General features: G+C 50.3%; 1 protein-coding gene across 1 annotated transcript in view; it reads right to left on the minus strand.

The window, feature by feature from the left end:
• Aldh1a3 (aldehyde dehydrogenase 1 family member A3) overlaps window positions 1-13582 on the minus strand; it is a 33316-nt gene that overhangs the window by 15647 nt on the left and 4087 nt on the right. Inside the window, exons 2-8 of the mRNA XM_063249921.1 lie at window positions 13061-13165; window positions 10782-10922; window positions 6455-6584; window positions 5994-6055; window positions 4781-4909; window positions 3130-3243; window positions 717-819 (exon numbers count right to left, since the gene is read on the minus strand). Of these exons, the coding sequence (XP_063105991.1) occupies window positions 717-819; window positions 3130-3243; window positions 4781-4909; window positions 5994-6055; window positions 6455-6584; window positions 10782-10922; window positions 13061-13165 (784 nt within the window). The remainder of the gene's footprint in view (window positions 1-716; window positions 820-3129; window positions 3244-4780; window positions 4910-5993; window positions 6056-6454; window positions 6585-10781; window positions 10923-13060; window positions 13166-13582) is intronic.

The following is a 13582-nucleotide window of genomic DNA, read 5'->3' on the forward strand; positions in this document are numbered from 1 at the left end:
CCTCTTGATAGCTGACCGTGTCACAGGTGAACAAATGCCCAGCACGGTCCTTTATAGCCACTGTGGACGTGGCAGCCAAGGACAGCATCTACTGCCCTAGTGTGTCATGAAGTGTTAGCAAGACATACACTGTCCCTAAGCTTCTGGGCAGTGGCTTTCCCAGGCAACAGGTGGCACAGGGAGAGACAGCACACAGACCTCCAGCTATGGCTTCTTTTACTTCCTTTTTTAAGGGTCAGCACCACTGTCAGACCAAGACAAAGAAAGAAGAAACAACTCCTGTTCAATTCCCACTGTCACTGTTCTCTGGAGAACCTAGAACTGCACTGACTGGAACTTAGAACAATAAATGTCCCCCACACCACCTTCCCTTTGTTCTCCTCACCCATACCCAAGAGGGGAGCCTGGAGGAGAAACTGAGCCTCCTGGCTCCTTGTGACCCTGGCTCCAATTGGGCAGGGGTGGAAACAGGCAGCTCCTCAGCTGCCACCTATGCCATGCCTTTTCCAGCCGCAAAGCCAGTGCTCTGTTCTCCCCTGCCTGGCACGACTGTAGAGTGGCGGGCAGGCTGACCTAAGACAGAAGACAGTCCTACTGTGTGACTGTCTGTGCACACATGTCTCTCTCTCAAATGGATCTGAATGGGTCCAGAAAGTGGGCAGAGATCTACAGGTGCCCTAAAGGCCAGGCCACGCGCAGGCTGGACAGAGACTCACGGTCAGCATCAGCGCACACGATGCAAGGGTTCTTCCCCCCGAGCTCCAGCGTCACCCTCTTCAGATTGCTCCGAGATGCGGCTTCTTTAACCAGCTTTCCAACCTTCAGGAGGAGAAACAGGCCCAGTGAAGGGATTGTTCTTAGACTAGCCAGGGCCACCTGCCTCTGTGAGGTGCCCCAGGCCTTGACACTAGCTAGATTCACTTCCTGGTCCCAGCAGCACCTGCTTGCAAAGCAGACCATGAATCCTAAAGTCCACAGTCTTAAATGATCTGCTTCTAGGAGTGGGTGAGGGCCCCCGGGGACCCAGAGATTGCCCCATGGGCACAGCTGTCTGTTCACCTGCTGGGGCACAACCCCAATGAGCTTTGCCCACTGCCCAGAGAAAAAGGCTCTAGGCCCTGAGAGGTGGCTCTGCTCTTCCAGTCTTGCTAGTAACAGCTGAAATCCTGCAGCCCAGTGGGAGAGGGGGTTCTGTGTGGCTCTGGTGCAATCCGAGGGAATCTTCCAGAGTCAGGGAAGCAGCAAGGGCAGTGAATTTCAGATGAGAAGGAGCCACCTCTGGAAGTGGGCTGGAAAACTCTGGAGTGTGCTATGGTAACTGAGCAAACAGCAGCACTCAGCCTCCCATGAGCGGACACCTCACCATCTGCTTCGCCGACCTCTACCTACTGCTGGAGAGCAGGGCTGGCCCTGGGCTCTGCTCGTTTACCCTGGGCAACCAGTAAACCAGGTGCCTGTAATCCCAGCACCCTCAGAGGCTGAGGCAGGAAGACCACAAGTTTGAACCCAGCCTAGACAGACCCTGTCTCAAAATAAAACATAAAAAGAAATCAGGGGCTCTACACACAAGGAAGCGTGGGCTGGGCTGCATGCATAAGGCCCTGGGTTCTCTCCTCAGCACCATCAAAAAGAAGACTAAATTCTGTGAGCTTATGGCTGGTGTCCTCGGTGAGGTCTGGAATGGGTCCACAGTGGCAATGTTTGTCCCCAGGGAGAGTTCTACAGCAAACCAGCCTGCTCCACGCTCATGATGCATGGGGAGTTGAGCTGCACGCTTACAGCCATAGGCAGCAGGGGGGCCCAGGCACAGCACCCCATAAGCACCCCAGGATGGATATGCCTGCGGCTGAGCAGTCCTCAGGGCCATAGAGGCTACTTTCTTGACGTTGGTTGCAAGTAAGGAGGACGCCACCCAGCAGGACCCATGGTCACCTAGAGAGAGCTCAGGACGTCTGCAGGGAAGCTTGGCAGGGGCAGAGAAAAGTTTGCTACTGGGTCAGATGACAGAGAAAGACTGAGAAGCCACTGGAGACCAGGAGTCAGAGCCCTATCCTGAAGCCAGAGGTGGAGTATCTGACGCAGTCGGCACACTGAGCGTGCTGACTGTTTTAATGCTGTACCCATGACCTGGTGGCTTTAAATTAGGACTCAGTCTGGTTATAACCTATAAAGATGACAACCCTGGCTGCCAAAGAGGCAGCACCCTCTGTCAGGACTGTAGGAAAGGGCTGTGGGCTCCTGGGTGGACCAAAGAGGAGGGACTTGGAGATTTCTTGGGAATCCTTTCGGAGAATATCTGTAGGTAGGCAAGCATGCCCATGTGCAGCCACACATACACACACATGCACACACACATACATCACTTTAATTACTGGGATCATATTGTAGATCATAGGCATTTTTCCTTGTCTACATAATTACCATAAAACAATTCACAGGTTAGATATGACACACTTGAAAATATGCCCTTGAACATGCATGGGAATATTTCTCCAAATGCAGTAGTGTCTTAGAAATGCAATTGCTGAATCAAAAGTTTTCCACCCTGAAATTTTTGATCAATACTACTAAATCTCACCTCCCACCTCAGGAACAGGTCAGTGAGATCCTGTATGCTTAATAATATCATGATAATAATACCATTTCTGTTTTTACCAAATTAAGGGATAAAAAGTGTCTGATTTTTATTTGAACTTGCATTTCTCTGACTGTCGGTGATCACCATTTAATCGACTAAATTTACTGAGCATAATGCACTCGTGTTCTCTGGGTTTCCTGCTGCTCATCATCCCATTTAGCTCTTCTCACTGATTTGTAAGAGCGTGTTGCACACGAAGGGCTGCACACCTGACACCTTGGTTTCTCTGTTGATCAGCTCTCTCTGAGCCTTAATGCTGATGTCTGTCTTCTGGATGTCTCTCATTTTTATGTGTCTCTCAGTCTTCTGAGTCCAAGGCTTCTGAGTTCTATTATTTACTTAGTTTGGAAACTAGATCAATGACTTTTAACCAACCTTATGTGTGAAAACATGGCCACACTTAGAAAAACAAGTCACATTTGAGCTTCTCCACGGAGATGTCTGGGGGTCTGGACTAGGTGCCCAGTTTTGCCCTTAGCTTGGGGACTCACCTCTGTGGACCCAGTGAAGGCTATCTTGTTGATCTGAGGGTGAGAAGAAATCGCTGCTCCCACCGTGGGCCCAAATCCTGGTACGATGTTCACCACACCGGGAGGGAAGCCAACCTGGGGGCCATGAGGATGGCATCAGTGGAAGAGAAGGCACAGTCTTGGCATGCTGGGAGCACAGCACCCCTACAGGGAAACCCCAGGACGCAGGCGCCCTTGGCGGCCAGCACCCCAGGAGCTGCCCGAGTGCCACTGCCCGGGTGCAGGCTGAGTCTGCAGCACAGCTTCCCCCTCCCGAAAGGGCTTCCCATCTTGCCTGGCTCTGAGCAAATGTGCAATGAGACCACAAGGTGGCGGTGGACCTTGTGTAGCACCTTTCAGTGTACGTGTGTTGTGTAAGTGTGCAAGTGAGTGAGCACATAGGGGTGTGTGCGTGTCTGTAAATGTGTGTGTGAAAGCAGTGTGCGCATATGTATGCATGCACGCATGAGTAGGTAACATGTATGGGCATGTGGCTGTAGACTATGGGTGTGTGTGTGTACATGGGTGTGTATATGTGAGACAGTATACGAGAGTGTGCATATAAGGGAAGGAGACGATAGCACCTCTCAGGGTTGAAGCACCTTCTGGAGCTATAGCGCTCATTATTCACTCTGTCTCTTTTATGTCCAGAATGGGACCAGAGATCATCCATCCCCTCTGCATCCTTGGCTTGCTCATCTTGGTTCACACCACAGAGGAGCACACCGGTTCTTTCACACTCACATCCATGTTTGCACGTACAAGGCCTCCTCCTTCACCAAGGACACCACAAATCAAATGAGGTGAAAGACATCTTCCCAAGGGGCCCTGCATCTTACTAAAAACATGTTATTTTAAAAAGCCAAGATTTTGATTTCCTTGCACTAACTTTTAACAGCTGTGAGGTGAGAACCTTCCGGCCCCATCACCTTGACAGCTGAGTTCTACGTCACCAGTCCAAGAGAGGTGAACACCGCTTGATCGCTGGCCGTCCTATCTTGATCTGGGTGTTAACCCCAATGAGAAGTGAAATAAATAAATGGATCTTTTCTCCTGTCCTTTTTTTCCTACGTTTCTTTTTTTTTTGTTTGTTTTCTAAATCTTTGCTACATACAAGTTGGTGATCAAATGACGAAAATATGCCGCCAGGTGTGTCTGGGAGGAGGTGTCCCTTTGGGCCACTGTTTCCCTGAGTTGTGGCTACTTGGGGTGGGGGTGGGATCTGCCCACAGGCGCTGATCAGAGGCTGGCACTGCCATGGCTACTGAAGGAAAAAGGAGCATTTCAGACCTCACCAGTGCAGGTCCCAAGGACCTTCTGAACATTTGGCTTTCCCTTGGGTCACCCCCTGCAGATCATCTAGACAAAACAGTGAGTCCTAAACCATAAATTTGAGCCCATAATAAGAGCGATGTGTTCTCATTAGGACCACTGGGAGGAATGGCGTTTCTTCCAGCTCGGTGACCACAATCAGGAGGAAGACAGCACAGCCGCCAAGCAAAACAGGCGTCATTCCCTTCCCACTCTGCAGGAGCCGGCTGCCAGGCTGCCACTGCCCGGTCCTGTGAGGGTGACCCGGTTCCCAGAGTGGGAATGTTATCAGGAGCACATATTTCCTTACTGGATGTCTTACCTCTTTGATCAGTGAGCCGAGATAAAGCGCGGTGAGGGGAGTCTGCTCTGCAGGCTTCAGGACCACGGTGTTCCCACAGCACAGCGCGGGTGCCAGCTTCCATGCCAGCATCAGCAGGGGGAAGTTCCACTGGGACAGAGCACAGGGAGGAGCCCTGAGGGCCTGCCCACACCCTCTCCCCCGTCCCAGCTGCCCAGGAATGCCTCTGTGGAGGGTGTGTGCTGCTCATCTAGATTTGGGATTGAAGGAGTAATTTAGGAGTGGACAATGATGGGACAGCACTCCTGCCCAGTGCTTGCTAAACTGCATGCCGGGAAACGCTAATTGGCAGCGTTGAAAGAGGATTGCTGTATATATACTACTAGAACCCCTCCAAAATGTGTGCTGCCCCCCTGGCCTCCTTGAAGCATTTTTTCAGTTCACTTTCTGATGCCACCAAGTGTCTCCCCTGTTCCCTGCCCAGCCACCACAGCAGTGGCCTGGGGCTTCCCACATAGGTGGGCTGTTGCAATGCCCAGCTCCTACGGGCATCAACGGTTTGGTGATTTGGTGACTAAAGTCCCCACCCCTCCTTGGCAGCCAAGGGTGCCGAAGCTGGCCCTGGTCACCTGACACATGTGCTTGTCCCACCCAAGCTCTAGCCCCAGCAGCATCCCTGTGGTTCCCTTCCAAGTGGGCCAGTCATCCCTACACTTGGGACATGCCTGCTGCTTGGGAAACCCTTCTTCCTGATGAGCAAGTCTTGCTATCCTTCAAGGCGAAGCCGAGAGACTGGCTCTCAGTGGATCTTGTCCATTCCTGATCTTTCCACCTGGAATCCACCATGTCTGCTGGTGCCTCTCTAGAGCCAGTGTCTTAGAACAGCAGTGGGGCATAAAACACCTTAGGAGCCCGCAAGCACCAAGTTCCACGCCACCAAACACTTCCTCAGTCAACAATGGTGCTATGGGCCAAACATACCAGAAACTGGTTCCAAAGAATGCAGGGCAGCAGGCTGCTACCTATCTGGGATCTATCAGGAAGAGCTGCTGTACTTAAACTAAGTGTGGTGGCACACATCTGTAATCTCAGCACTTGGGAGGCTGAGGCAGGAGGATCGTTGAGAGTTCAAGAACAGCCTGGGCTACAAAGTGAGCTTAAGGCCAGCCTGAACTGCATAGCGAGACCTTGTCTCAGACAAAAAAAAAAAAAAAAAAAAAGCTGCTGTACTTACTGGAGTAATGGCCCCACACACCCCGATGGGCTCGTGCCTGGTGAAACACACAACATTGTCATCTGAAAGAGAGGTGACATGCCAGGGATGGACACACTCATTTAATCAGTGTGTGTGAAGAATTTAAAGGATAGAAACTCTGAAACCCGCAAGGGTGCCAGCTCCATATAATTAGTCTATTACACAAAAGTGATTTCCAATCGAGTTTCATAGGGAGTTAAAGGGGGTTGAGGGAGTAGCTCAGTGGAGGAGCACTTGCCTAGCATGCAAGGGGCTCTAGGCTTGATGCTCAGCATACCCCCAACCCAAGATGCATCAATTGCTTAGAAGACTCAGCACAGAGCTATTAAGGGAGGGAGGGACCAGTAAGGATGCAATAGAGCAAAAGGCCCCGCCGAAGGAGGGGACAGAGCTCCAAAGAGACCCCAAAGGAGGAGACAGTCTGCCCTGTCTTGGCTTACCTGTGGGGATGGTCCTGCCCTGGATTTTGTCTGCCCACCCTGCAAAATATCTGAAGGTCTTAATGCAGCCCTCCAGGTCGATGAAAAAGGCATGGAGGAAGGGCTTCCCAGTATCCATCGTCTCCAGAGTCTACAAGGACAAGATGACACCTGTTACACATGTGGCTTCCTTTCCCTTTTTCTGGGAGGTTGTTAAATGGGGTGGGGGGGTGTAGTCCTAACACAATGACGTCACTTCAGAAAGCACAACGATAAGCTCAAGTCCAACTGCCCCAGCTTGGCAAGGATCACTTTTATTGCCAAACCACTGGCAAGGGGCTGCGCTGCAGCCGGGGCTGCATCTGCCTGCGAGGCTCCTTTGAGGCTTTGGTGGGAAGCAATCCACGTGGGCATTGGGGTCTTCTGTCCAGAGCACAGGGGCCTCAGCTTGTGACCTGGACACCTGGGCTCGTGCATTCCAGGGAGCTGGAGAGAAAGTAGCTTCATTAACAAAAGAAAGCGAGGCACTGGCTTTTCCCTCTCTGCTTAGCTGATGAGGATGGCTGTGGAGAGGGTGACAGCCCAGGAAGGTCATGCCATCAGCACAATGACGTGACCTTTTCCTAGTACACTGTACAGCCGGATGTGGAGTGGAGCTGGGAGCGCAACACACTGACTAGCTGTGAAGCGAGGTGGTTCTCCAGGCCAGCAGCAGCGATCAATAGCAGGGATTCTTTTCTACTTCCAGCCCGGGTGAAAGAGAACTCCTTTGTCCCTCTGACAGGCAGCTCCAGTGGAAACCAGCACTGAATCCACCAGTCATCGGGCTCTGCAGGAAGTGGCCACCCTGCCCCATAGCCCAGGGCTGGATTCTTGCTGAAGCTCAACGGAGTGAGATTATGATGTATAAAGGAAGGAAGGGCCTTGTCCTAGACAGGGCTCTGACCCAGCATCCCTGAGGTCCCATCCTGAGCTGGACATCTCAGTTCCCACTTGAAGGTGCAGATTCTCACCTTAAAGTGACTGGCTTTCACAGTGAGGACCCTTTAGGGGGTTGCCCCAGGGTACCTGCATCTTGGAAGGCTTGAGAGGCTTTGGCATCTTCTGTCTGATCTCTGCTACAGGGCTGAGCCAAGATCTCTCTTCTTAGGAGGCAACTGCTTCTGATAAACGCTGGCTCAGTGGCCTGGATATGTTCCTGAATCCCCCAACCCACCCTCCACCTCACCTCAGGTCCCAAATCTGTAAAATGAGACTAATAATGGGACCTCACTCGCAGGGCAGCTGTGAGGGTTAAAGGAGTCAAAAAACATGAGCACCAAGCACAGCGTGGCCCTGGGTGCTTGCAGGTATTCATACGGTTGCACTTTTCTCTTCAGGCTCAAGGAGACAGGGCTGTGAGCTGCCAGAGAAGACAAGACTGGTCTGGGTCCTGGGCCTGTGTTCCACCCACAGCAGTTATCACTCAGGGCACAAATCAGTTCAAGGTGACAGCCAATAAATTGTGCCGTTGGCATCTATTGATAGACCTTTCAAGTGCGACTTTCATTTTCCCAGGAGAAGCCTAGCGATTGCAAATGGTACCAAAAGGTCTCCAAGACTTGGCTCTTTTGGCCAGTGTCTGCCATGGACCAGGAGTTTATGGTTAGCTCTTTTCTGGGACAGGACAAGGAAGGGGACTGAGATGTAGCATTGGAGATAAATTCAGGCGTTAAAGTCAGTTATTGGCTTTCAGCTCTGCCTTTCTACTTCTGGCTGGCTGAATGTGGTCAAGTTATATACTTGGGCCTCAGTTTCCTCATTTCTCAGAGGAGAAAGTAAATATTACAGGTCACGCATGTTAACAAGCATTAAGTGATTTTTTAAAAAAATTATCAATTTGGCCAAAGTTGCTCACTGGAATGATAACATCATTTTTTAAGGCTGTTTCTATGGAATTTATCCTAGGAAAATCTAGGTTGCAGTAGTTTCAGACAGAACATTCTTTTTTAAAAAAGCCACAGGTGAATGCATACACAGGACTGAATCTGGGAAATCAAGTGTTTGCTGCTGATCAGAACAGTCACCTCTTCAGCCTACACCAATCGTCATGATTCAGCTACTGGTAGAGCAGAGCCGCTCCCAACATTATTTCCTTTATGATTTTAAGAGAAAAATATGCCTCCTGAAAAATTAATCCAGGCCAACTCGCAGATGCTAAAGAAGGATGGAAAAGCACTGGCCGCACAACTCCTGTGCAGCCAGCATCTCAGGCTTACAGCCAGGGAGCCCAGCAATGGCACTGAAGAGGAGGGGCCACAGGGAGCTCCCAAAATGAACACCCAGAGAGCTAGAGCCTGGGCCCAGAGCAGCTCTGCAAAGGAGAGAAAGGGGCCACTGGATCCTGCCATATGTGCATGCAAATAACAAACACCAGCTCCATCCAACCACTGAACCCGCAAGAGTACGGTGGAACAAAGGACTTCGCTGCTTGCAAAGGCAGGAAACCATATCAAGGTGAAGTGTGAGGGACACCTTTCTAGGATGTGGTCAGAGTTTTAAAACCATATTTGTCAGTCATTCTCTTGTCTCTTTCATGTTGTGGCAAAGAGCTAGGTTTTATTTCTTGTGGGCGACTGGTCCCAATAACAGAAGTGATTTGACTGGGTAGCGTCCAGAGTTTCTCCAACGCCCCTCTATGTGCTATCAAAACACAGTCATACTAGGACAATGGAGCAGGCTGAAGGGGAAGGTGGCCTTGCAGCCGCTGCGCCCAGGACGATACTGACACTTGAGGACAGGGTGGGGAGGGGTGCCCAGGGCACATCCTCTGAGCCAGCTATTAGGCCACACGGACATTGCAGACTGATGAGCTCATGCTGAGGAAAACAGAAATGTTTTTGAAAAAGCCAGTTTGGCAGCTTGAGAGTTGAGACTGGCTTTTGGGTGCGGGAAGAAACCAGTGGCTGTCTGTAGAGAGCAGAGCTACCCTGGGAAGGAAATACCTGCATCGGGATTTGGGTGAATGTCCCCACCTGGCCCTAGGAAGGGAGGGACAGAGGGACAGAGGAGAGAGGGAGGCCGAAGGAAGGAAAGAATGGAGGGATGAAGAGAGGCAGGAAGGAGAGGTGGGAGTTGTTTCTGCACCTCCCAGAAACAGAACCAGGACTGCTTCTACCCGCATGGGACAAAAGCAAGGTCGGGGTTCTGGCCAGTACTGGCCTTTAAAGGGGTGGTCATTCCACTTCTGGTTTCCTACATCAGAGAAACCTGTTTTCCAAATCAAAGGCCAAAAAGGAGATTTCTTCTCCTGCATATTTGGTCTCAGCATTTGGAACAAATTTTAAAAACAAGTCTTGGCTATTCAAGGCCTGGATGTGTTGGTTGCAAGAGATCCCAAGGCCTCCAGTAGCTCCAAGATGCCCTTTGGTCACCTACTTCAGTAACACGTTTACTCCTTACTCAGGCCTGTCAGTCCTGTCTCATGGGAGCAATCCGGTGTGAGGGGCCGGACTGCATCAACATCTACTTTTCACAGCTAAGAAATTAAGAGACCTAAATATTACTGGCCAGTGAGCCATGCAGCGGGGCTTGGAGCCCAGGCTCCACAGAGCATCGCAGTGATGACCACTAATACTGAAGACAGGTATCCCCTGCTAGATTACTTCTAGATTGGTTACTAATAGATGCCAGGGGCTGTGCTGAAGGTTTTAAATGGATTGCCCTCACACATTTAGATTATTAGTGATGGTTTACGTAAGAAATAAACCCAGGGAACTGTAATCAATACGTTGTATATTTTTTCCTATGCATACATACTCATGATAAAACTTATAAGTTAACTTATAACTCAGGGCTAATGACAGTAATAATAATAGGCTAGAACTATATAACAATGTACTGTAATAAAATTTAAGAATTGCTTATTTCTGGAATTTTCCAGGCATGGTTCACTGGGGATAACTAAACCCATGGACAGGAAAACTTCAGGGAGGTGGGATGATTGTATGTAGGATGAGGTTAAATGGAAATTGAAAAGAAAGTTGATGTGGGAAAAAGAAGAAGTGCCAGATGCAGGCAGGATACTGTCCAGCCCGTTAGGGACTGTCTGTGAGTGTCCCAAGTCTGGCAGCTACTGGTGCAACTCAGCTTCCTCAGGCAGCTTTTGCAGTTAAGAAGTTGAACAGGCAGGAATCAAAGTCGGACTTCAAAACAAAGATGAAGCCTGGCAACACCCACCACACACCTCCAAAGCCCCACAGATCCACGGCCGCCCAAGCCGCCACTCTCCAGCTTGTCTCCTGCAGCCTGTGAGGACTGGCCTGGGAGGCCCTCCCCACCTGCACCTGCCCCAGGAGCCCATACTCACGGCCAGGATGGTGCGGTCCCTCTCCATGAGGTCAGCCAGCTGATGCAGCAGCCGGCCACGGCCCAGGGCGTCCAGCCTGCGCCACGGGGATCCCCTCTGGAAGGCAGCTTGAGCAGCCTCCACGGCTTTGTCCACATCGGGCTGAATCACCAAAATGACAGAGAGAGAGACAGTGAGTGTGTGTCACCTGTGAATGAGACTGAATTAGGGACGGCTTTGCTACAGAGGGTGGCAGCATCGTGCCTCTGTCTAGTGGCAGACTAGCTGCAGCAGCAGTGAGTTTATAAATCACCTCCATGGCTGGGAGCTTTTGAGTGACTTTTTTCTTTATATCTAAGTTCTCTTCAAGATTTCCATAATGGTCAAGAGTCAGCCTCCTGATTGTAAGAGCCTTTCCAAATGAAAAGTCACTAACCTTACGTGCTTTTCTAGGTAACACAGAGTGAGAAGCCTTCCCACGTGCTGACTAGTTTGTCTGAAGTCACAGACTAGCTGGGAAATGTCTCTCTTGGCATCTGCACTTGAGCTGAGGACTGTGGGCTGGGCTGACAGTGGGGGACTCGGGCGTCTGTAGACTAAGGAATTGAGCACACTGGAAAAGTCTGCAGGCTGGGAAGGGACATGGTGGCCAGGAGGCTTTTGTTCTGCCTGACACACCCCGTGGGGGCAGAAGTGCCACACTGTTCTATAGAAAAGGACAGAATAATTGCAACAGAACCTTTTTTGTTTTTTTATTTTCTTGTTGTACTAGAGGTAGAGCGAGAACTTGGCTCAAGCTGCACCCCAGCCCTGAGCTTTCTTCTTAAAGTGAGATCTATTCAGAGGGGCATCACTTGTCCCTCTTGTCACAAAAATAGGCTTCCAGCGTCTGTTTGCAGTCAGGCAGTGGCTCATCCCAAAGGCTGCCCTGCTAGGGTGGTGTGGCAGGCGTGGATGCAGGAGACAGGCATGGACTGCACCAAAACTCTACCTTCCAGCTTGTTGAGTGAGGGGCACAAAGCTTTGGTCAGGGAGGTGCAGGAACACTGGATATCTTGTTTGGGGCGCTGGGGTGGAGGCCAGGACTTCTCTGGCTGCAGGGGACAGGGTGGCTTCCGCCTCCAGGTGCTCAGAGCAGTTCCCCAAATAAGTGAAAAACCAGAGTCTGGAGCAAGGTCTTGGTGTTCTCTCCGACACCCGTTTGGGGACCCTGGAGGCCGTTCAGCGGGAATCCTGCCCATTCGGTATCATGCCCTCCCTACCAGGCCCTCACTGTGCCCCCGTGCTCCTCTCTCCTCCTTCCTTGGTCAACAGAGCTCGGCATAAGGAGCCACATGGGCGAGGACTGAAGGTGTGCTGCCAGGTACCGCACACGGATCACAAAACTGTCACAGGTGGGAGGATGCTTTACCCACAGGTATGGCACCCCACACATTTCAGCACCATCGAGGCACGGATGAGGGACATCCACCCACCACCTGTAGCCCCAGTAGCTCCAGCTTCTCAGGAGACTGGAGGATTGCTTGAGCCCAAATTTCCAGGCCAGCCTTGAAAACATAAAGAGACCCCTGTCTCAGGAACATGAATCTCTCCAGCACTCAGACAGTGAGGAATTATTCATGTTTCTTTCTATAGAAGAACTTAACCTTTAACCTTTAATCTTTCCTTCAATGGCTCTTCCATTCAAGATATGCTTCACGGACTTGAAATGTACTTGAAATGTACTTGAAATGAAAAGGACATAAGCGGAAGCCCCTTAGCTTCTCTAAATGACACAGACTCTGCACCAGCCAATAGCAACGTACAGCCTAGAGCTCTCCACGGTCATGTAAGTGTCTAACAGAAAACAAATCTTCCGGGTATGGGATGTGACTGCATATCACTGGGGAAGCACGTCTTTTTTTTCCCCTCAAGTATTTCTTTTAAAGTGTCTCTTGCCAGAAAGCTGCATTTGGTGAAACACACCAGCCGGAAATGCTTTCTGGAAAGATTCTTTAATGCCTTCAAGTTCAAATAATTGATAAAAACCTTTCCTTTCGCTGTGTGACGCAGACAGCTGAGGTCATCCTCTGAGATGGGGAAACATCTATCAAAGGTGGTGACTCTTTGCAGAAGACCATCTGTAATTGATCCACGCTGGGCCCTGCGTCTGAGCTGCACATGGTGACGACCGGCTGGAGAGGTTATCCAGGCCCTACCTGAGGGTGGGCCCGATCTAACTCATGGCTAAGCCGCACTGTTTCCTTATCATTCAATTATCTATAATTGAATTACTTGGACGGGGCGGGGGGAGGACCCACCTTATCTCCTTCTTCGACTTCACATATTTTCTCCAGAGTTGAAGGGTTATATGTGGGGAACTTTTTTCCACTCTTGGATTCATGCCAGTCATTGTTGATAAATATCTAACCGAGAAAGGAAGTGTAACGAATTAGGTTTAAATCAAAATCATATCACTGCAACATGCTAAGGACCTTAGGTAACGTCTTGTCCGCCGGCTTCCCCACTGCTCTCTGCTCCCCTGGGACGTTGCACAGATGAGCCTGGAGGCAGTCAGGACGCTCAGGGTCACCTGACCAAGTGGCCGACTGGGAGCAGATCAGAATGAGTACCCAAGCTGTCATAATAAACCCAAAATCATTTAAAACTTAAAAAAATTATGATTAGCAACATATGGGTGATCATGGTAATATGTAGTTAATAAAAGCCAGTGTTGGAACACAAATATCTGGGTTAGGAAAGTTTTCAATTTACTTTGAGTGATAAAGCAGATCGCCATTGAGAACCCAAGAAATAACCCACAAAAATCGATTTTCTGAGAG

Source organism: Cavia porcellus, unplaced genomic scaffold (assembly GCF_034190915.1).
Source record: "Cavia porcellus strain 051 isolate PalLab524CR breed Dunkin Hartley unplaced genomic scaffold, mCavPor4.1 scaffold_6, whole genome shotgun sequence".
Lineage (NCBI taxonomy): Eukaryota > Metazoa > Chordata > Mammalia > Rodentia > Caviidae > Cavia > Cavia porcellus.